Source organism: Nilaparvata lugens, chromosome 2, assembly GCF_014356525.2.
Source record: "Nilaparvata lugens isolate BPH chromosome 2, ASM1435652v1, whole genome shotgun sequence".
Taxonomy (NCBI): Eukaryota; Metazoa; Arthropoda; class Insecta; order Hemiptera; family Delphacidae; genus Nilaparvata; species Nilaparvata lugens.
The window spans coordinates 91,470,454-91,495,257 of record NC_052505.1 but is presented as its reverse complement, the minus strand read 5'-3'; the positions used below and the strand labels follow the sequence as shown (position 1 = coordinate 91,495,257).

General features: G+C 34.5%; 1 protein-coding gene across 1 annotated transcript in view; it reads right to left on the bottom strand.

Annotated features, from left to right (window-relative positions):
- Positions 1 to 1,783: 1,783 nt before the first annotated feature.
- The window catches only part of LOC120348815 (solute carrier family 35 member F5-like), a 37,519-nt gene continuing 14,498 nt past the window's right edge, over positions 1,784 to 24,804 (bottom strand). Inside the window, 8 exon segments of the mRNA XM_039422100.1 lie at positions 1,784 to 4,923; positions 7,997 to 8,242; positions 13,606 to 13,765; positions 16,549 to 16,702; positions 18,298 to 18,453; positions 20,173 to 20,352; positions 24,236 to 24,274; positions 24,277 to 24,347. Of these exon segments, the coding sequence (XP_039278034.1) occupies positions 4,851 to 4,923; positions 7,997 to 8,242; positions 13,606 to 13,765; positions 16,549 to 16,702; positions 18,298 to 18,453; positions 20,173 to 20,352; positions 24,236 to 24,274; positions 24,277 to 24,347 (1,079 nt within the window). The 3' untranslated portion in view covers positions 1,784 to 4,850.

Genomic DNA, 24,804 nt, shown 5'->3' with positions numbered 1-24,804 from the left:
ACGGTGGAGACGTCTCCTAGGGACATCCAGCAGCTCGCGGTGCCGGGTGTTGTGGTTGTGAATGTCACTTCGAACAGCCAGTGTATGCTGTATCCTCTTGACATACATCAAGCACAGGAGGATGTAATTGCTGAAGACCGTCAGTAAACCAAGGCGAGCAAAGATGGGCTTGCAGTGGGCAAGATGATCGCTGCCTGTTATAATTCTTATAGCCCTCTTTTGCAGTCTCAGCACATCAGCAGCCCCCGCTGAATGACCCCACAGAAGTAATCCATAGGTAATGTGGCAATGGAAGAGCGCGTGATACATCATTATCAGGTACTTCTCAGTCACCAGGCCCCTCATCTTGAGCAGCAGAAAGCAAATGCGGGAGAGTCGACTGGTTACCTGCTGTATATGTTCCAGCTGAGTTTGCTGTTCAAGACAAAACCCAGCAGCTTCACTGGATTCTGATGGTCACGCAGTTCACATGACAAGCTGCAGATGATCCTTTGGGTCTTGTCCTCATTCAGCTGGAATCGATTAGCCAGGAACCATGAAGTGGCATATCGAAGTTGCTCCACAGATACCTCCAAAACCCGCTCAAGCTCAGCACCCGATGACAGTAGAGATGCATCATCCGCGAACATCAGAGAGGAACCGTGGTCATCGAGGTCATTTATCATGACAAGGAACAGTGTAGGCCCCAGCACCGATCCCTGAGGAACACCAAAAGTCACCGGAAGTGTCCGGGAGTCCGCACTACTGAGGGAGACAAGCTGAGTCCTTCCAGAAAAGTAAGAGCCCAAGATGGAAAGGGCAGAGTCTCTAAGACCATAAAAGCGCAGCTTTCTAAGAAGAATGCCATGGTCCACGCAGTCAAAAGCTCGGCTCAGTTCACAAAGAGCAAGAGCAAGAGACTCACCATCCTCGAAGGCCGCGTCAATCCACTCAGCTACATGGTCAACTGCACCCACTGTTGATCTCCCAACTCGAAAGCCAAATTGCATGTCAGAGAACAGGAGGAGGAGCTTAATCAGCCTCAGGCTCAGCCTGAGTTTATTCAAATATGTCTGAACTACTACTACTATTTGTCTGAACTACAAAAAAGTTACTATAATAGTGTTTCGACATGGAAAAGAACATCAATGATAACAATCTGTTCAGTCCTATATTTTTATTGTCTGAAATAAAAAGAAAAATCTTGGTAAATGTTTTACAGAAATCATATTGAACACATTTTAGTAGAGACAACAACAACTATTTAGACAACAATATTAACATTATTTCTATGAATACAAATAATGTTGAATTATGAGATAATCATAATATAATACAATAGGGAGCCGAATAAAAATGCAACTCTTAAATTATTTGAAAGGAATTGACTGTAACGCCTTCATTAGTTAACTTATGCTTGAATTAAATTGAACTATTTTTCTAGAGAGAGAGAGTTTATTGAATCACTGACCCCATTCTATGTAAATTCTGACATTGGAAACCCTAATTTTTCTGTAATGTAGTAAGTAATTAGTATTAAATACTTTGAAAACTGTTTTGGTCGAAAAAATATGTTGCGTATTTATATATAGGAATGGCGTATTTTCCACAAGATGAAACAGAATATGAAAAGTTACCAAGTGGAATATGTTTGCGTTCACTCACACAACAGGTTTTGGATGTGGGCTATATACAATTTTGGAAATTATTCAAGTTACATAGAGATAGAAAGAAAATTTAATACTCTCATTCGAAACATTATTATTTATTGCCTGGAGATTGAAGGAACTGTACATACTTTTTATTTCTGGGATATGAAAAAATTATAATTGACTTTTTCAATTTAATTTACAAATATGTATTATCCAAGACAATTTAACAATACTAAAAACAATTCACCCAATGAAACTTCACTTACAAAATTGTGCTCAAAAAGAAATCCTGATACATCAATCAAGTTTGTATGGGGCAGACAGGTAGGTTCGCATTATTCAAGTGTTTCAATGAAAATGAGAAATTTATTTCAAACTACTTTACTATTATAACGCAATAGATAGAAATATATTGTTTTTAGAATTATTCATGAAATTTGAATGAGCTAAAGTGGTAAATTTCTAAAGGTTCACTTAGATCTTTTGAGTTTCAATGAAAACATTTTATAGAGATACAGTTTTTCATATAATCTATCATAAAATGGAATTAGGATAAGAAAATTAGCTTTTAAATTACTTTGATAGGGCTACTTGAAAGATTAACATAAGATTAATTTCAGTTTAATAATTTTGTGCAGCTACCTAAGATTAAATGAAACTTGAATAATAATTAATTCATTCATTCTCTAACTTTTAACATATAATTAATTTTCATGATATAGATTAAAAAAATTATTATCTAATAAAAGGTTCAAATACTATTTTAACCTCATGAAAATAAAACCAACGACTGTGGATATGAATTAAATGAAAATAAAATATACAATTAATTCTGGACCTTGAATTATTGTGAATCAATTTGGAAATAATTATATGATGAATTTAAATTTTTAAAATATCAGTACAATATATAATTAAAAATGGAGTTTATTATTAAGAAATTTTCACAACAAGAATAATATTTTTCACAGAATAGCATAATAGTTATAATAGTGTAGTTTTAATGGAATTGGAACTGCCCGTCCTACACATAGATATTCAAACGTGAAAATAATTGGTGAACGTATAAATAGGTGAATGATGGATAAAAGAACGAATTTCATCTCCAATGTTGATGTAATTGATGATATCAGTCAATTGAAAATATAACTTATAAAATAATACTAAGGCTCAACTCACACTTAGGCGACTCAGGTCGAAAAGAGACTCGACTCTAGTGGAGAGCATGTGTTTCCAAATGGTGACAATCACACCAGTCGATTCTGGTTTCCGCGACTGTCACCATTTGCAAACACATGCTCTCGACTAGAGTCGAGTCTCTTCTCGAACTGAGTCGCGAAAGTGTGAGTTGAGCCTAAGAAAAATGATGAAAAATCAGAAGTAATCAATCCAACAATTATTAAATGTATAAATTGGAATTCGCGACCGTTTATTCATCAATTATTATTATTATTGTTTTCATGATATGTCTTAGGTCTACCTAACTGATTTCCACTGTTCATCACGTTTAAATGTTTTATAAACTCGTTAAAAATCTGTCAATGTAAATTTAAAAAAAGATAGATTCACTCCTATGTATGCTCAACAAATGAATGCACCTGGTGCACATTGAATCAAGTATGAGAAGTGAAGAAAATACTGTAATACTGTTGTATTCTGTATGAATATATCTTTGAAAAATTCTAAAACTAAATAAATAAATCTGTCTTCTACTATCACATGTATCTTGAAAATATTTGGGGGCTGATTTCAGGTTATAGAATAGTCCGCATATATCTCATCATTATAGATTGAACCGGGTATGACTCAGCAATTTTCCAGGATGAAGTAATACTTGAGTTTACAAACTAAACATAAAAATATGAGAAATGAAAATAATATAGTGGGAAACATTGGAAATAATAATACTAGTGTGGAAGTATAAAAACCACAATATAAAATAAGAATAAGTCAAATTCAATGGAAAAATGTTGTGCGGAAACAGTGGAACTGATAATACTAAAGTAAAAATACGAAAACAGAAAATTAAATTTGACAAATTTATGGTTCTGGACATCAATTGATGGGAATTAATACTTGGAATAAAATACATATTTTACAATAGCCCTGAAACTAAATACAAAGATTGTGATTCCCCCCCCCCCCCATAGAGAATATATTATGAAATGTCAAGAATTATTTTATAATTTGTCTGTATGCTGAATAAAAATAATGAAAGTTCTCTGAAAATTTGACAATGTCTAACAGATTAACTCTACATTATAGGTGGAACTAGGGGAATGATTTCCTGATATTTATTAATGTGCCAGAAAACGCATACAAATTTTTCATTGCACTTGTTATTGGACGCTCGAAAGTCCATTTAGTTATTTTTATTTCGCAGGATAATAGGACTCAAATAATAAGGAATGGATAGATCTCATATACTACACTCATCACAATTCAAATGATTGTTTAAAGGATATGGTGACTAGATAAGGACCTCTGTATCTTAATGCATAAATTATTAACTTATCCTGATTGACACAGACCAACTTTATAGCATATAGATAAATAAAATAGTTCTATGGAACCAAATAGTAACGAAAAATTTCAACTAATTTACAACTATTAAAACAAAACATAAATAGAATACAATTCAACGTCCACGTGTGTGATTGTGAGTGGTGGTTAAACATTATTTTAAAACAAAAATCACAATAATAAAATTCGAAGCTTTCAATTTGTAAGAACATCTACCGTGAATAAATAAAATTCTACTATACAATAAAGTGGAATTGAATATTTCCAAAGCAATAAATTTGTGGGTTTTACATTTCCAATAGTTTAATCACAATGGATAACAAAACGTGTCAATGAATTTTTATATTAAGGTCATTTACTATTGCTTAGAATAGATATGGATGGACCAGTTACTCATTCACCCTTGGGAAATGTTCAATTCGGAATTTCACTCCAATCTAATGACTCCATATTTTTTACTGTACAAAGAATAGTGACCTAAGCATCTCTTTGAATTTTGTACTTTGATACTGAATAATTGAATACTGTTGATAAAGTTTTTCTAACCCAATGTTCTAGATTAAGTCTGACAAAATAATAAAACATAGTCACACAGTTATAAAAAGTACCATAATCCAAATTACAGGAACAAACTATTAAGAATTTCCATTGCAATCACAGACGTAAAAATCCCTTAATTTACTTGGCAATACTATTTCAGGCTTCGTGATCAGCGCTATCATTGATTCCTATGAGTGACTCGGTTTGTTCCACTTCACACTCCGAAATCCTGTCAACAATAAATGAGTCTAAAAATAATAGTTTCATTATCATCGTTGCAATAATGTAGTCTCAGTAATATCAACTGAAAAATAATCTGCATTCTAATAATAAAACACTAGAAAATTGTCTAAAAATGTCACGAATTTATTAAAAAGTTTTAACACATATGGTGTCATTCTCAGTGTGACAACTATTATAGAAATAGTATATTTCGCAACTAGAGCAGAAAATGAGACTTTTCCGGCTCGAAATCGGTTTTCAAGTCCGAGGCCGTAGGACGAGGACTAGAAAAGATTGAGAGCCGGAAATACATTTTTCCCGTAGTGCGAACGCTATTTTTCGCTACACACAAAAATAAACAATATATATATATATATATATATATATTATATATATATATATATATATATATATATATATATATATATATATATATGAAAATAGTTGTTTACTAAGCACTTCCGAAAGCAGAAGTGGAAGGTGATAGCTCCAGCAAATCTGAGGTAATCTGAATATCAGGAAATTGTCCAAGTATTTTCATTTTTTATTCTGATTTGTCTAAATAACCTAAAAGATGATGTTCAATTATGTGGGAGGTTGAGTTTATACTTTTTTATTCTTTCAAATTACAATAAGATGATATTATTATAAATGTTTTAATTATTGAATAATGAACACAAATAATGGAAAGTTTTTTTGATCAGCTGTTTTTTGATCACCTTTCTTAGTTCTATGTTAGCGGTTGAAAAGGGTACTCTTTCCGGCCTAGGCCGGAAAGAAACCTGTTCTGACGTCAGACGAGAGTCGTCTGCAAACAATGTCTTTCAGATCTACGTAGGGACTGGAAAACAGCTGCTTTCTGTGCAGTGTGGCGAAAAATAATTATGAATAATTATTTATTTTGGATATATATCACTATATCTCACCAGAATCAGTATCTGCATTCTGATATTAAATTACGAATGGGTTTTGTAACATTAATAATTTATCAGGCGTGAATACAAATGTTTACAAAAATGAGAGATCCCTTCAGTCTTGTGTGATTGAATCAATGCCAGCCAAATTAGCCGAGACGACTTAGGCGTTGCACCCTTCAGTCTGCTAGCGCTACCCGGTCGTGGGTTCGAATCCGACCGGTGGGCATGGAGGTTTGATCATCTCATCAATCACCCACGCACCAGAGACAAATAATACAAGTTTAACGATATCTTTATCCTATGCCATTACACACACGCACAAGTAAAAACATCATGTGGACATCATCCGCAGTAAATATTATAGGTACCTAAACATTTCACATTATTTTGACAAATAAATGATTAAACATTTTTCAGTTATCTTAAATACCTATAATTTTCTGTATATTAAAATACTGTGATCTAACCAATGGCATTGTTCTATTGTATCAATATTACTTTGTATCAAGGAGTGAAAAACCACAATTTTAACGACAATTTTAATGACAGATTGAGATTAAAGAGAAATCGCATTTATTCAAATGCTAATTAATGAATAACAATTATTGGACATGATGCAATTTCTCTTCAATTTTTTTCTCTATTCCTTTCTCTTTCTCTATTTTATTCTCTTTCTCTTCTCTTTTTGTGTCTCATTTTAGTTTTATTGTTTTCTCTCTTTTCTCTTTCTCTCTTTTTCCCTTCAGATCTCTTTCTTTCTCTCTTTTCCTCTCTTCCTCTTTTTCCTTTTCTTTCCTCTTCTTTTTGCAAAGCGCGCGTGACCTAGTTTTAAAACTCTGATGCTCCGATTTGCCTTGTTTCATATGGTAAGCTGTGCAAATTTTCAAAGTACACATGATCAGCCGTTTGAAATAGAAACGCATGATCAGCTGTTTGAAATTGATGGAATTCGACAATGACGTTACAGCCAAGTTTAGAATGGGTGTGTGGGATGATGATGATGATGATGATGATGTCCAGTCACTATATACATTGGTGCATGCAATAAATTATGCATATAAATTATTTATATTGTAGTTCTGATTTTTCAATATATTATTATTTGGGTACATAAGAGAAGTCCAGAACCAATTTCTTCATGCAAAATTTCCTTGTGCTAGACACAGGGTGGCTCAAAAACCTCGTATTTTCGGCTCATTTTCCAGTTTTTAGCTATTTCTGCCAAATCTGACAGAAAAATTTGCTCCAGCCTTTTTTCTAGATTATGAAATTCTGAATAAAATGAGATAATTCGGAACTCTCTATCTCCAATGAGTACTGAGTTATGATTTTTCAAAAATGAGTGAAATTTGTAGAAAAAAATCAATTTTGATTAATTTTAGTTTTTGATCAACAATATCTTCCGATTGTTACCATTTAGATGTATAATTAAAAATCCCTCTGGGCGTATTTTTGTGCTCTACAGTCTGAGATCAGGTAGAGCGCTCTATCTCATATAGATTTCCAGGTACACCTGACAGACAACAATGCTCCTTGTATTGTTGAAAACACCTAATTTTCAGCTTCAACCATCATCACCAACTAAAATGTCTTCACATTGATATTTCGCACAATGACATAAGTTCATGAGATTATGTTCTATGAGAATCACTCGTTGGATGCACTTCATTCCAGTATTTCCTAGTGGAGAGGTGCGCTTAAGGACACCTCAAGGATCAAAATTTCAAACACTTGTAACTTTAGACACAATGCTCAGATTTCATCGTACTACACTTCATTCTTCTCGGCTCGTCAAGGCGGTCCAAAATCATGCATCATAAGTCAAATTCGGTCGAAAAGTGGAAAATTTATTGTAATTTTTATTGTATATTCCAATACACAAAAAATGGCCATTAAATAATTAAAATAAAAATTATTGGATCTTACAAAAACATAAATTTTAATGCATTTCTGCAAACTTACTCATCATCCCCGTTAATTCGACGTATTAAACTTAGATATTGGTTCAGTGGTTACTGAGATCTCAGGGTTGAACTGTGCATTAAATATAAATAGATATATGTTGTTGGTTATCCATCTTAATATTTAATATTTAATAAATAATAATATTTAATAAATTTAATAGTGATAAATAGATAATTGAGAATAAGTGATTGAACATACCTAATTGGTCTTCCTCTCGAACACCAACACGAGAAGAGCCGTCTGAGGCCCTCGAGGACTGGGTCGTGGTTCTCGTAGTGTGCTAGAATGGTAACTGTGATGAAGGATAGGACCATCGGCAGCGACCCGAGGTAGAAGAGGCCAGGGTAGTGCACCCGCTCGAACAGCACGTCGGCCAACATCGACATCGGAATTGTCAGGCTCATTGCTACAGTCGCTATCAACGACGATGTCAGAAAGCAGCCCCTGCAACAAACATTACAAAGATCAATTTCACTCTAACGAGGAAGGTGAATAAAATGCAAAAGGTCTAATGAAGAAGATAAGGAAGGTTCTAATTTAATTACAAAAAATAAGTATTAGGCTACTCTTATTTTATTTCAGACACCATAAGTTTCGGGTATTTATCCCATTATCAAGTGGCAAAATGAATTTTATTCTCGATGGTTTAATACATTTTGACTTGAGTACCCGAAACCATAGTCAAACGCACGAAATTAGTCCGATTGAAATTGGAACAGATGAGTGCAACATTGCCATATGAGAGTTGAATATCGGGGACCGAGCTTCGCTCCGAAGTACAAAAGCATAAAAAATTAATAAAAGGAGAAATTATAATAACATTCATAGTTCATACAGAAATGTTCTATCTAATCACAGTAAATTAAGATTAATTCCCAGAGGAATGCAGAAATTTCCCTCACAAAGGCTCAGTTGCACAAAAGCCTTTTAAATTTTAATCCTGATTAACTTCACGTGAACCAAATCAGAGAAAGCCATTTCAAAAAGATGGATCTACTGGAATTAATCAGGATTGAAAATAACCCGGTTTTTTTTTTGCAACCGGCACTAAATACCTGATTGAATGATTACAAAAGTTCAACAGCTGAGTCATAATTTTGACACAGTCCCACACGCATGAACTCGCTCACTCACTTCCATCACCAACAGACGACGAAATATGATTATTATCAGCTGTTATTCCAAGGATAAATAATTAGTATCCTTTTAATGTCCTTCAGCGAGTTTTCCCAGGGATGAGACCTAGTGCAATCGAATCTTCATATTATAAACCTACTATGTTCTGAATTTCGTGAGAATCGTTAGAGCCGTTTTCGAGATCCGGTGAAATACAAACATATAAACATCTAAACAGAAGTTGCTCGTTTAATAGTATAGGATAGGATTAACTTTGTCCACAGCTGATTATTAATGAGAATTATAAGGGTACTGAAGGCGGAGCGGGGCGTGGCATGGCGTGGTCAGAGCGTTCATGATACACACAGGAAGCGTCTGAGCGTCAAGGGCCTAGAAAATGGCGTTGAGGAGAAAAAATATGAACCAAATTTCCTCCACAAAATTTACTAAATGGTGAGAGAATTAATGAATTTTTATAATTTCATAGAATTATGAACGAAATTCATTCATTCATTTATACAATAAGTACATTATCAAAATGAGAGGGAGAGGATAAATAAGGTAACCTTGTGCTATTCCTCTCCTAAATTTAGATAACACATAGTCCGAAATAGGTCAAGTCTTGAAGTTCTTCAATTCACAAAATGTTCAGTCCTCAAGCGAAAATGGATTAGAATAGTCTTACTTTTGAATTTAAAGTGCAATAGATAAATTTTATCTTTTGAATAATACACATTACAGGGGAATTCGGGCAAACATGAAATATAGACGTTTCCAGCACAAAATACATACAGAATGGAATACAAAAGTCGGCTAGTATCCTGACGCCAAAATCCGCCATCTTGAAATAAAGTCTAGCATTGTAATAGTGGCGGTAATTTTAATTTTTAACAAGATGGCGCAGTCACGTGACCTGGTCTTGGTGCACTCACGTCTTGGCGTCATGTAAAATGCACTGTTTGGATTGATACTTTTCATTCTGTATGTATTTATTTATTTCATTGACATATAGAGGTGCGTACAGACTTTCGCTCTGCTCCGCAACCGAACGTCACTCCAGCAGAGCGATTGATGATCGACCGGCGAGCAAGAGTGGTTCGACCGGGGAACGCAAGAAGATCTAACATCTTCCGTAACGTTCATGATGGGTGCGTGGGCGGAGCGACTGTGGTTCGATGGTGGTACGAGGGAGGAGCGTGCTCGGTGCGGGTTGGAAGCGCGAATATGTGTACGCAGCTTAATATGACATATATAATATCAATATAATACGATTGGGAGATTACAACAGGCATAGCCCAAACTGTCTTCTCCCAAATTTTACTTTCCTTGCCCTATTACAATAGGTAACGAAAATATTGCTTTCCAAAAAAGATTAAGGTATCCCAATTTCTATACGTTTCAAGGTCCCCTGAGTCCAAAAAAGTGGTTGTTGGGTATTGGTCTGTAAGTGTGTGTGTGTGTGTGTGTGTATGTGTATAGGTGCGTACAGATATACGCGCCGCGAACATGAGCAATTCACTTTTAATCAGCTGATGCCAAGCTTTTTATATCTGCATCTTACCGTTTCTGTAAAAATACAGATATAGTCAGCTTATTAAAAAAATGTGAATTGCTCATGTTCGGGGCGCGTATATCTGTACGCACTTCATGAGTGTATGTGCGTCTGTGTACACGATATCTCGTCTCCCAATTAACGGAATGACTTGAAATTTGGAACTTAAGGTCCTTACAATATAAGGACCCGACACGAACAATTTCGATCAAATGCAATTCAAGATGGCGGCAAAAATGTTGTCAAAAACAGGGTTTTTCGCGATTTTCTCGAAAACGGCTACAACGATATTGAACAAATTTATACCTAAAATAGTCATTAATAAGCTCTATCAACTGCCACAAATCCCATATCTGTAAAAATTTCAGGAGCTCCGCCCCATCTATGCAAAGTGTGATTTTAGATTCCCAATTATCAGGCTTCAGATACAATTTAAACAAAACATTCAAAGGTAAAAGATTGAGCATGAAAATCTCTACAATTAAGTTCAGTAACATTTTCGCCTAAAATTGAAAATAAGCTCGAAATTCGAGAAATTTGATTATTCAATTGCAAACTGTTGGCAACTGTTGATTCTATTAAATCATTCACTATCATGAAGAGATAGCAGACTTCGTGTGTCTCCAGCGTTATTGTCCTGTCCCCAGCTGGCTCAGATCTTTTAATAGTCGATTTGAGATGCGCGTGAACACTAGCGTCAGTTGATCAATTTTCATAACGGCAAGGAAAGTTGTGTGAGTGCACCACACCAGATTTTTTACAAATAAAAGTTTCAAAAAAGAATTCTTTATTCTTTATTGATTGATATAATAAGTATACATCATATAAATGATAGGGAGAGGAAAAATAAGGTAACCTTGTGCTATTCCTCTCCCCAATTTAGATATGGTTACACATAGTCCGAAATAGGTTAAGTCTTGTAGCTCTTCACTTCGCAAAATTTTCAGATCACTAATATGTTCACAAAGTAAATTTTCAAATTTAGATGCTTCAAAACAAAAAATAGAACAGATATTTCACATTATTATGATTTCACTTAATTATGAAAAAATTTAATTATGTTACACAATTTTTAATTATGTTATGATTTCACTTTTCACTTCATAAAGTCCAATTTCCACTTCAAAACTAATGACTAAACTAAAAATTTTAAATTTTGATACTATAAAATTAATTAAAAACAAAAATATTTCACTCAAATCTCTACAAATTGGAAATATTTGAGTAATTTTGCAAAATTTAGAGCCAGAAAAGAAACACAACTTCAATATTAGCACAGCTGTTATAGGAGGGATAATATTCTGTGCTGTGTGTTGCATCTTATTACTTAACATTATATTGTTCACGACACTCCGCAACACCCCGCTCCGCCTTCAGTGTGTTTGTACCCTAATACACCTGACAAATTGGCAACGTTCATAAGTTCGGGGGGGGGGGAGGTAGTGAGGAGGTACTCAGTAATACTTCTACCATCAAACAACGCACTTGTAATGTTATAAAAGCAGATTGCCATAAATCTAATACTCGAAAAATGGGACCTTGTCTAACCGCGTTAACTTGATACTGTCGGGTCTTTTTTACTGCTGCACGTGAATTAATGCTTCTCTAGCCACCTTCAATTCCCTAGAAATTCACTTTCAGATTTCTTCAATCTACCATTTGACAACTATTTTAATTGAAGCAGGGAAAAATGCATCTTTAAGTATAGGTGTTCTCAATATTTGTATTGTTATGTTTTTGATGTATTCTTTATTTCATCAATTAATTAATTATCCTATTAGAATGGGATCTCAGTAAAAATCCTGCTGATCCAAGCAGTAAAAAACTTCCTGAGGAGTCGGGGCCATAGACTACCTTCTTCTATTATTTTTATTAGTCCAACTCTATTTGCCCAGGTTCGGTAATAGTGTGATGATAACTTATAATGAAACATATTTATAATGTTTTATAGTAAAATGTTTTACATTTTTCAAATTGAAAAAGTGTAATAAAAATGACTATTATTTTTAGTTAGTCCAATTTTATTCGCCCAGGTTCGGTAATATTGTGATAATTATCAAGTTATAATTGATTCTTTTTTTCATTCACCTACGGAGGCTTTAAATGGGAATGTCGGGTTTCTCGTAGCAGTATACAGGGCGGCGTTGAGCTACTATATCAGATTATAGTACTTTATAGATTATAGCTCATTTTAGTACTTGTGAGAACATATAAATTGTACTACAAAGACGTCGTTTCAAGAGAAGCAAGTTAAGAGATTAAGCTGAATATTTGAAATACTTCAAGGGTTGTTCAACATCATTTTATGGAAAGCTAGCCGTCAGGCTCGCTTCGCTCGCCGTATCCGTCTAGCCAGGGGGCTCCGCCCCCTGTACCCCCGACTGGATCGTCCAAAAATATAAACAGCGGGCTCGCTTCGCTGGCCTGTATTTTTCATTTCGTATCTTTGGCGAACAAAATTCGTCCACCTCAGCTAAACCTGTGTACTGAATTTTTTAAAATATATTTCCATCAATTATTGAAAAAGGTGAGAAAACGCAGAAAAGCTGAGAAAAACGTTTGAAAAACGCTGGTTTTGGGCGTATCTTTGATGACATATTAAAGTCACCTCATCACAAAATTTTTAGACCCTAGCTAAACCTCTGTAGCAAATTTGAACATTTTATGTCTATTACTTGATGAAAGAACTGAGAAAACGCAAAAAAACCGCTAATTTTTGGCGTATCTTTGGCGTTATTTCAAATTCCTTCTAAAACAACATTATTACACCCAAGCTGAGCTTCTGTAGTAAATTTGAACATTTTCTGTTCATTTGTTCTCGATAAAGCTGAGAAAACGCTGGAAGACGCATATTTTGGGCATACCTTTGGAAATTTTTCCAAATCCGTTCATCTCTAAAGTGCATCTCTAAAGGGCCAACTGAACATACCTACCAAATTTGAACGTTTTTGGTCTGGTAGTAGATTTTTAGTTCTGCGAGTGAGTCAGTCAGTCAGTCAGTGACTTAGTGCCATTTCGCTTTTATAGATATAGATGGCAGGCCGATAAGATAAAAATTAGAATGTAAAAAGCACGATTAATCTAAAAAAAGTTGGGAATATTATTTATTATTATTACTTAATATTATAATTGTACTTGCCATAGCCACAAAACTTCAGAGAACACTGTGCCCACCAGTCCATTAATGAGAAGAAAAGTCCATTGGTGTTTGTTGGGCCATTCAAACGACTCCCAATGTGTGTAGTGGAGAAGAAAGAACATTGGCCAAAGAAGAAGAAAGTTGAAGAGACCAACAAATCCTGTAACAAACCAATAGTTATTGTCATCAATGATGAATTACATATTGATCATACAGCCATGAGATGGATTACGAATTGAATAAACTATAAATAACTATTCCGATAGTCAAGTAGCGAAGCAGTGACGTGTAATAATTTCATAACCTAATAATACTTTGAACAACATTAACAATTTATCAAAATTTTGCAGATAATTGGTACAGACTTAATCTAGTTCTTCCTCCATGGTCATATATATTATTATATATTATGAAAAATTGATAGAAACAATATAAAACATGTAGTTCCCTTTTTATTTAAAACATTTCAACGACTAGTTTCGACCTACTTTGTTTACTACATGTTTTATATTGTTTTTATTAATTTGAATAAAGTAGCCCATACAAGTGAAGTGATTTTATATACATGTATTATAATTATAGTGTTTTGTATAATGAATTGAATGAATCCTTTGGACTGAAACCTAGGTCAATAAAGAAAATCTTGAAAAACTTGAAAATCTTCTTCAATGTAGACAGTTGTGTTGTGCTTGGTGTGGTATTTTTCCATAATTAAAACACTTATAGAAGTTGTCAACACTTCTAAAAACGTTTTGAAAACTTCTATTTGTATTTTTATTTTTCAAATAGCATGATCATCGCAATCAATACGTTCTCAAGGAAACATATTCTACAGAAAGTTGTTTCTATTTGTGAAAATCGTGAGAGAATAACAGATTGGTGAATATTTTTATCAATTTGAAACCTATATGTGCAACTAGCTTATGAGTAATACCATGGAGAATAAAAGTTATGCTATTTAATAAAATAATAAGATATCCCTCTACCATATTTCCATTCATCTCTAGCAAATGTCAAACAGACTTTCTTCAGAGTTCTGTTAGTTGATGCAATTACAAGTTTAATAATAGTTAACTACACGATTGTATACGTCAATTTTATAATAATTTTGATAGATCAGAAAATTGAAGATGAATTCTCATTTCAAGATCACATTTACTAGTAGTTCTGTGAACAGTAGACCTCGCGCTCAGTAAGTTACATTGACCTGTTGTTATGTTTTCTCAAAAATTAATAAATAGGCTAATTTATCAATTTAAAATGTCTAGAAAAATCCTAAATAAACATAGAGCTTTCTGTCCTATCGTACCGTGACGTGTCGTCCCGGAATGTGAGTGTGAGCGCTGTTATCAGGTCTGGGTGCAACTGTCTACAACATTGATGGAAAGATACATTTTCAAGATGTTCGATGATTTTGAACGGGTAGTATTATAGTCAACTGTCTACTAACGTTGCTGGAAAGATACATTTTCAAGATGTTCGATGTTTTTTAACGGGTAGTATTATAGTCCACTAAACAGCTGATTCATGATGAATAATTCTATAGTCTGATTTTTAATCTAATATTGGCGCATGAAGGAGGCTCCTTTTTCATTTTATATTATCCTTGAAATGCAAAATTTCCAAAAACCTTGTATATACGTCGACGCGCAATTTAAAAAGGAACATACCTGTCAAATTTCATGGAAATCTATTACCGCGTTTCGCCGTAAATGCGCAACATAAAAACGCAACATTCAAACATTTAGGTCCGGTTTCCGAGCTCGGGATTTAGCTAAGTTCTAGACTTTAAACAGCTGGAGTCAGAAAATTAGCTTTCCAAAACGGGGCGTAGTCGCAGTTTTTATAACAGTAGTCGCAGTTTTTATTTTATCATTTCTATAATTGGAAACGTTTTTCCTTGATGAAATTAACATTTCTAAATAATTCAAAACAGCTGAAACTTTACACTATTCTCTCTTTATTTTATTTTGTGTTCAATATTCTAGTTTTTTTTAAATTTAATTCAAGCGTGACTGTAACAATGACTACGACTAGCCCCGTTTCGGGAAGCCTATTTTCTGACTCCAGCTGTTCAAAGTCTATGACTTAGTCGAATCCCGAGCTCGGAACCCGGCCCTAAGAGAAATGCCAAACCGTCGACTTGAATCTTAGACCTCACTTCGCTCGGTCAATTAAACAGGAAAGATAATGTTGGGTTAGAAGTTGGTATTCTAAATTAGGAATAGACTTTAATGGATGGTAACAGTAAAAGCAGAAGCGAATGTAACTTACTTGTTAAAATGATGAATTCAATAAATTATTGAACAAATAGACAATGAGAGAGAACTAATAATATTACTGTACTACACTATATCTTAGTATTATTTTACTATACTAGAGAACTAATCAAAGTCAGAATTTCTTTATTTCACAAAATTTCAGTTTACAATATTTATAGGCTACAAGAACAAAATGACAGGAATCCCTCTACAATACGTCAGTGCATTGGGGTGAGTTCCGGGTAGCCTGAACAGGTATACAATGAATCACTTTAGTGAGGTCCACATTATAATGGCAGTGTGTGATTTGCAATGGTGTTGCTATCCTTGTCTATCATTCAACAAAGCAGATGGCGCTATCTCTTTCAAGCTTTGCGATGTTGCCACATCGTTTATCAACAATGTAGAAATTCAACTAATTGACAAAATATTTAATCTCAATCATGAAAATTTATCATTATTCTTTAAAAAATATATTTTCTTGACAAACAATTATTATTTTCAACAATAATGAACAGTTAAATTCATCAGATATACCAGTATCAGCTGTTTGGGTGGCAAGGCTGAGATCTGGCAACCCTTTTCTCCTATCTTCCTACACTGCCATTATAACCTGGACCTCACTATAGTTACAGTATTTTTAAGAATGTGGTGAAATTTGTTGTGGAGAAGAAAGACTTACCGAAAAATACAGGAATGTCCATTTTATCTTCATGGTCAACTTTACGCCTCAACAAGACTAGATAGCACGCATAAAAGAAAGCACTAATCAGGGATAGTATTGCTCCAAAAGGAACTTGCACTTTTGTCGACATGTCGGACAGACTAACAAGGATCTGCAACAAAAATGAATTCATTACACAAAAAATTAAGAAACCCGTGAATATGTGTTATATTGTAAGGCTTTTAGGTCACGAGTCACCACATTTTTGTTTTTATAGAATTCATTCACTCTATTTTTGTAATTTACAAGAATGAGGGATCTTCAAAACAAAACAAGGATATTCAAAACAAACTAAGAAACGAACCAATATTTACTTACATTGCCAAAATTGGATGAGAATCTTATACATACAATGCGATAAAAAAAAATCGAATGAAATAGGAAGTTATGCTGACGCACCTGTGAAATATATATTAGCTTTCACTGATAAAATATGGGAGGGTCTCAGTTCCTCAAGATCTCAGTTTCTCTCGATCTCAGTTCATGAGTTCAGGCTCTGAGAGCAACAAGTCTTTAATGATTACTTGATAATTTCGTAAATTCTTGTAGGTTTCACCTAGCCCGAAGATATCACTCAAGCCATCAATGGGCCTCACAAATGTTATACAGAATGGTGCAGAGGAAACGCATGTTTTTCGAACCGCTAGTACTCGGCGAGGTAGGGGAAATGGCCTGGAAAGAATGTTGGCAGACGGCCCATACCACAGAATAGGTACAGAATGGAAACTGTCGATCAAACGCCTATCTAACCAATGCTTTTTACATGGCACAAATACTAGACACGTCACGTGACCTTAGGAAGTTCCAATCCTGGTCTTCTGATTGGCTCGTGAACGATATCAATTGATCCGGATCAGTAAAGTGATCCGAACCACCCATCAATACTATTACAATGCGGAACTTCCTAACAAGATGGCGGATTTTTGCGCCAGGGTACTAGCCGAGATTCTATACTGTATGTATATTGTGCCATTCCAGTCGCTATGGAGCGTGGGAACGTACAACGTGTGTTCGCTGTCGAGCAGTTTTATTAGAAACAATGAATCTGTAGTCACAGTGCAACACTTTTCCGTCAATATTTCAGAGTTGGGCGTCGAGGTGCAATACTTGATAGAAATACTGTACCCCGATGGGTTGCAGCGTTTAGAAGTACTAATTCTGTGATGAAAAATAAACCACCTGGTCTTCCCCGTTCAGTTCGTACTCCTGAAAACGTAGACCTAGTCAGTGTTGTCTAGTCCTGAGACCATTTCGTCGAGTCGATCGTCTAGGACTAGTAACAACTGCTGTTCTGACCCGGTCTACATTTTCCGGAGTACGAACTGAACGGGAAAGACCAGGTGGTTTATTTTTCATCACAGAACCAGTACTCTTATACGCTGCAGCCCATCAGTATTTCGATCGGGCACTGCACCTCGACGTCCAACTCTAAAATATTGATGGAACATGGTTGCACTGTGACTGCAGATTCATTGTTTCTGAAAAAGAACTGCTCGACAGCGAACACACGATGTTGTAAGTACCAACGCTCCATAGGGACTGAAACGGCATAGTGTGGGCCGTCTGCTAACATTCGTTCAAGGTTGATACCCCCTCCCGACGCCGAGTAATATCGGTTCGAAAAACATGAGTTTCCTCTGCACCACCATGTACAATCGTGAGTGTTCACTTTACAGTTGATTTCAATCATTATAAATAAGGACTGACCAATCCGCAGATGCTGACAAAGACGGCGACCAGTTTGGAGAGAGAGAAGCGATCACCCAGGTTGGAGGGGAAGAGTGCAGACAGCAGCAGCGTGAACAGACTAGACGAAGAGGAGAGAGCGGTCGCCACTGCGCTCTCTGTCTCCGACAACGCTGCCTGCAATTATTACACATGCTAATTAATTAACTTAAATCGGTTAACACTATGTTAAAAAACAATATTATTAAGGATTTCATTGGTCCCTGACGGGTACTGACGGCAATTCCAACTCACCTGATACATCTGCCGCCAATGAGCGATGGCAGAATTAAAAAATGAATAATAATTGGAAAGTTTCTAACTTTTGTATTTAAAGTTCCTCAACATTCAAGTTTAAAACAATAATTGTCGTCATCCTCAACTCTTAAGCTGCGCTTACACCAAATTTATTAACAATATGTTAATAACTTAATCCTTATAGATTATATTAGATTGAACATAACTTATTTATTTATTCATATACAAATACAATCCAGGTAAAAACAACAGGCATTCGCCCAAAACTGCTTTAACCCTTAATTTGGATTACAAAGTCTAGAGGTTATGTAAAAATGATAACTTAATTCACACACTATTTTGAGTCCAAAAAAATGTATTTACTACAATTTTGAATTTATCAGATTAATCAATTTTAAAATACAAATCCAAACAAAAATCCTTCTCCACAATCGCCAAAAACATTAAAAATCTCACTTAATTCCACAATATTATACTCATGTAATCATAATATCATACACATGATGAACATATGTGTTTATCAAGTTCCGTTCAATCTAATAGAATCTATAAGGATCAAGTTATTAACATTTTGTTAATAACTTTAGTGTAAACACAGCTTTCGCATGAAAGTTTGAAACATGAAGTGTGAAAGAGAGAATAATATGATCAAAATGATTATGATAAAGATGATTTTGATCATGATGATTATTATGATTATGAAAGATGGTTATGAAAAACAGAGTTCGCAACTCCGGCGATATTGATTTGCCGGCACTCAAACGCTTCAAGTTCTCGATTTCGTCTCGAACTTGTAAAATGCAATTTTGAGCCGGCAAAAATTGCGAAATATACAGAGCGTTTCAAAATGTTCTTCGGAGTTACAAAAATTCATTACAAAAACAACTATTAAACTTACAATAATGAAAGAAGTACTGTACGAAAAAGCAATCTAAACGTTTTTTCCACGGGTACTTTATTCTTTATTGGTACTGGGCAGTTACTTGGCCGTTAGCCCGCGAGGTGTAGACAGTAGAGAATATGGCTGCCACGGGAAGCGAGAAGTCGTATTGTGTCTTAGAATTTCATTCGTCAAAGTCGGTAATTAATGTGCAACGTGCGTTTCGGTCAAAATTTCATAAGGATCCACTAAGTGACAATTCAATTCGTGCATGGTACGAACAATACAGCGAAACTGGTTGCTTGTGCAAACGGAAATCAACTGGTCATCCATCAACCTCAGACGCGCGTCTGAGGAAGACCAACAACTTTTGCTGTGGCCACCAAGATCACCAGACCCCACGCCATGTGACTTTTTCTCTGGGGCTATGTGAAAGACAAGGTTTTCAACCCACCAATGCCGAACTGTATATTGCTGAGCTGAAGGATCGCATAATAAATGCAGTCAACTCTATCGAAAGAGACATGTTGGGGCGAGTTTGACAAGAGCTAGACTTTCGTGTTGACGTATGCCGTGATACCAAAGGAGCACACATTGACATTTTTATATGTTAAAAAAACGTACAACTTTCATTTAGGTGGAATAGCTTTCCTGTAGTGAATTTTCGTAACCCCAAAGAACATTATGAAACGTCCTGTACTATAAATGAGAAAGATTACCTGGAATGTGTAGTTGGCGACAAACCAAAGCAGGCAGAAGACAAGCGCCAGTTTGGCCACCTTGTCGACGCCCAGTTTACAGGCTTGTCGACGCGCCGCGTCATTGGCTCGCAGACTGGCCTGATACGACAGCCGCGCCAGCAGCGCCTCCTTCGCATCCGACTCAGACATGTGGCGTACCTACAGCAACACCAATCAACACACTGCTTCATCCAATTCAAATTGCATTTTCATTATTAAGTATCAAGGGTACTATAGTGAGGTCCACGTTATAATGGCAGTGGAGAAAGATAGAAGAACAAAGTTGCCAATCCTTTGTCTAGCAATGTCTTTTATAGACGGTAGCTGATACAGGTTTATTGATGTAATATTAACGGTTCATTGTCGTTCAATTATCAATTATATTTTATTAAGCAAGAAATTATATTTTCCTACAGGTACCTTGAAAAGTGACCATTTCTGCACTGATTGCAGGCCGCAAAGAATCACTATTCCGCTCTAGTGCGCAAAGTATTACTTTGCGTATTATCTTGCAGCCATCCCAATCAGCTGTTGACATTGTTGGCATGTATTTTGAATGCGAATATGTTCTATATATATTTTTTCTGATTTTCAAATAAATAAAAATGAAAAATCATCAAATCATACATTTTGAATATTATTAATTACAAACTTAATTCATTTAAAAATTAATAATCCAATTGAAGTTGAAAATTCTCAGCCAAAGTTCTCATCTTTATTCATTCAAGAATCAGAAAAAATACAGATAAAACAGAAAATTGTATTCAAAATACACGCCAACAGCATGGCTGAATGGCTTAACCGACAAGCGCGCGACCTAGCGGGAAGAATCGTACCTAACTTCGTTTCATCCAACTAAAAACATTATTCAGATATTTAGACATGGTTAACTTACTAAATTACCGAAAAATAATATAAGTAAACTGGAAAATATTTATAAAATAACATAGACAACAGAAAATATTTTATTGTAGTATATTCTAATGTTATTTTATTAATTTTATTGACATGGATTTCGAACGGTAATTATTTAACCTGAAAATTCGAATTACATAATGTGTGTTTGCTACATTTCTCATTGCTTATAGTTGAAATAATTATTACTGTCAATAGAAAATAAACATTATTCATTATAATAATGTTTATTTTCTATTGACAGTAATAATTATTTCAACTATAAGCAATGAGAAATGTAGCAAACACACATTATGTAATTCGAATTTTCAGGTTAAATAATTACCGTTCGAAATCCATGTCAATAAAATTAATAAAATAACATTAGAATATACTACAATAAAATATTTTCTGTTGTCTATGTTATTTTATAAATATTTTCCAGTTTACTTATATTATTTTTCGGTAATTTAGTAAGTTAACCATGTCTAAATATCTGAATAATGTTTTTAGTTGGATGAAACGAAGTTAGGTACGATTCTTCCCGCTAGGTCGCGCGCTTGTCGGTTAAGCCATTCAGCCATGCTGTTGGCGTGTATTTTGAATACAATTTTCTGTTTTATCTGTATTTTTTCTGATTCTTGAATGAATAAAGATGAGAACTTTGGCTGAGAATTTTCAACTTCAATTGGATTATTAATTTTTAAATGAATTAAGTTTGTTATTAATAACAGCATCACACACACAAACATTTGATGGATTTCAGCCATCATTTTATCCATAATTACCCACTTTTCATATTCAATGGTAACTGTAGGAAAAATTAAATGTGAAATACGTGCACAAAGTTCCTCTGCTGCACTCAAGAAACCATTCCGCCCTCGCCTACGGCTCGGGCGTAAACGTTTCTTTCGGTGCAGCAAACTGTCACTTTGCGCACTAGTTGCACAAATAACTATTGTCATACTTACTCAATTACAGCAGTTCTCCATGCATTAAATCAAGCCGGTAAACAGCTTTTTGCAGAAGAAGAAAACATGTGATTTTCATCACAGCAGAGATCATATGTTCTCACAATTTCATAATGCATTTTCATAATTAAGATGAGATATTTTGTTAAATAATTTTCAATTCTACATTGTTCAAAGACGATCTGGCAACAGAGCAAAGCGAGAAAGAGATAGCAAAAGAATATCTTCTTATGCTATCTTTTCTGTATGTTAAAAGCTACTATGGATTGTCCCCGTGTGCAGGCAGCTTTATGGGGAGTTTTTTCCCGTGACTGAACCATCTAAAGTGAGGTCCACGTTATAATGGCAGTGGAAAAAGATAGGAGAACAACGTTGCCAATCCTCTTTCTTGTCAATGCCTTTTACAGACGGTAGCTGATACAGGTTTATTGATGTAATATTAACGGTTCATTGTCGTTTAAAATAGTCAATTATATTTTATTAAGCAAGTAATTATATATTTAAATAATTTAATAATGAATTTTCACAATTAAGATGAAATATTTTGTTAAATAATTTCTAAGTCTACATTGTTCAAAGACGATCCTTATTATGCTACTAGACCTAACGAAGAGATTGAGACATCTTCCACAGCTGTTACCCAAAAATAACCACGGAGTGCCTTATTCGACATTTGCGCCCGGACTACGTTTAATATAATCAATTATATTTTATCAAACAAGAAATTATATTTTCAATTATTTCATAATAAATTTTCATAATAAGGATGAAATAATTTGTTAAATAATTTTTAATTCTACATTTTTCAAAGACGATCTGGCAACAGAGCAAAGCGAGAAAGAGATAGCGCTATCCGCTTTGTTGAATGAAAGACAAGGATAGCAATACCATTGCTAATCAAACACTGCCATTATAACGTGGACCTCACTATAGTAATTAATGTTTTAAGTAGCTCTATCAGGATATTTAAATGAAAAAATGAATGTTCAAGAATTGTCTCTCAACAAAACCGACTTGTAACTTGATGAAACTTTCGAGTTACCTTTTGTGGAGTTGTCGTTACAATTCGTGACCGATGAAGCGAAATTCTCGAAATGAGATGCACAACACAAGAACAGTGATCAATTCTACAATAAGGCTCACGTTATAGTGGCAGTATTAGATCATTTACTTGATCATTCTATTCAAGTGCATATTTTCAACTTTTGTCATTGTTTTGTTTATTATCATAGAGAAAAGATAACATAAAATATGTCTCATGGTATCAATCAACTGACCGAAGCTAGAGACAGGGAAAGATGGGCCAAAAATATAAACAGATTCTGAATTGGAAAGTGGAGGATTTTATAATTTAAATTAATGTGAAATTGCATTTGTTGCCAACCACATAGATACCTCATAAGAGAGGCTTTTGTTCTTTTAAGAACGTAAATAAAGCTATATTATTATTATTATCAATCAACTCACTGCTCAATTCATTCATTAAAGTAGGGTTGTTCAACTTTTATGTGAGATTTTTGTATATTAAGTTTATGGTGATATCCACGATATAAATGAATTCATAAAATGTTTATGAATTTATTTATTTTATATTAGAATTTATTTTATAAATTTAATACACAATGTGCAGAAAAAGGAGTGGGAAGAACTTGAAAAATAACTTGTACTCTTTTGTTCTTGTACATTACATAATGTTATATAATTACTTTTTAATTGAACTCACTACTGGCGTTCTAGTGTTAGTAGAGCCAAAATTTGTATTTGCTAGTGTTTTTTTTAGTGTTTGCTAGTAGAGCCAACATTTTATTATTAATTTGCTCACTATTATCACATAATCTTGTTAATTTTATTGTACTGTATACTTCTAAAATGTTGTACTTTTGTTAACTTTATTACTGTTTATACTGTAACCTATTATTTTGTAATTGTAGAAATGTCTGTAAAATTATTTGGCAAATAGCTTTCAATTTCAAAAGCAAGAGAGAGAATAAGTAATTATTCAATTTCTATTCAAGGTAATTTTCAAAAGAATTGACATCAAGTTGTCTCGAAAATTATCACAAAGCCTACAACCTAAATTGTCACAGAACGATAAATTCTTCTAGATTATAATTTTCTCATTCCACACATGAAAGCTTTTACATCAAGGAATGTCGTGAACCGTAGCCCACTCTCACCTCTGCCATTTTGCTAAATCGAACGGATCTCTGCACTGATGATCATCACTCTCAGTGCCGGAGTTTCTTTCATTTCTTTCAGGAAACTTGATCGGCACGAATGTGGATCACTCTGCAACAAACAATCAAACAATTCAACAAAGAAATCTGTGTTAGCACAATAATAAATCACTCTGCAACAAAAATCTCACCAAACCAGCATTTCTTTGTTAGACAATAATAAATTTTCATAATTCATGTCAATTTGAACATTTATGTACGGTTCCACCCAGGTCAATCAACACATTGAGCACAGTCAAATCAGATACACTTTACGAGTGCACTGGAACATATGATTTCTATGGCAAAAGTTACTATTGTTAAGGCTGCGCAAAGGCTAAAAATAAACTTTTTACTCGTGATATTTTTCAAAGTTTTTGATTTTTACTTTCCTTGCCCTATTACCATAGAAGGAAAGTATTGCTTTCCGAAAAAATTAGGTACCCCAATTTCGAAATTTCTATACGTTTCAAGGTCCCCTGAGTCCGTGGTTTTTGGTATTGGTCTGTGTGTGTGTGTGTGTGTATGTG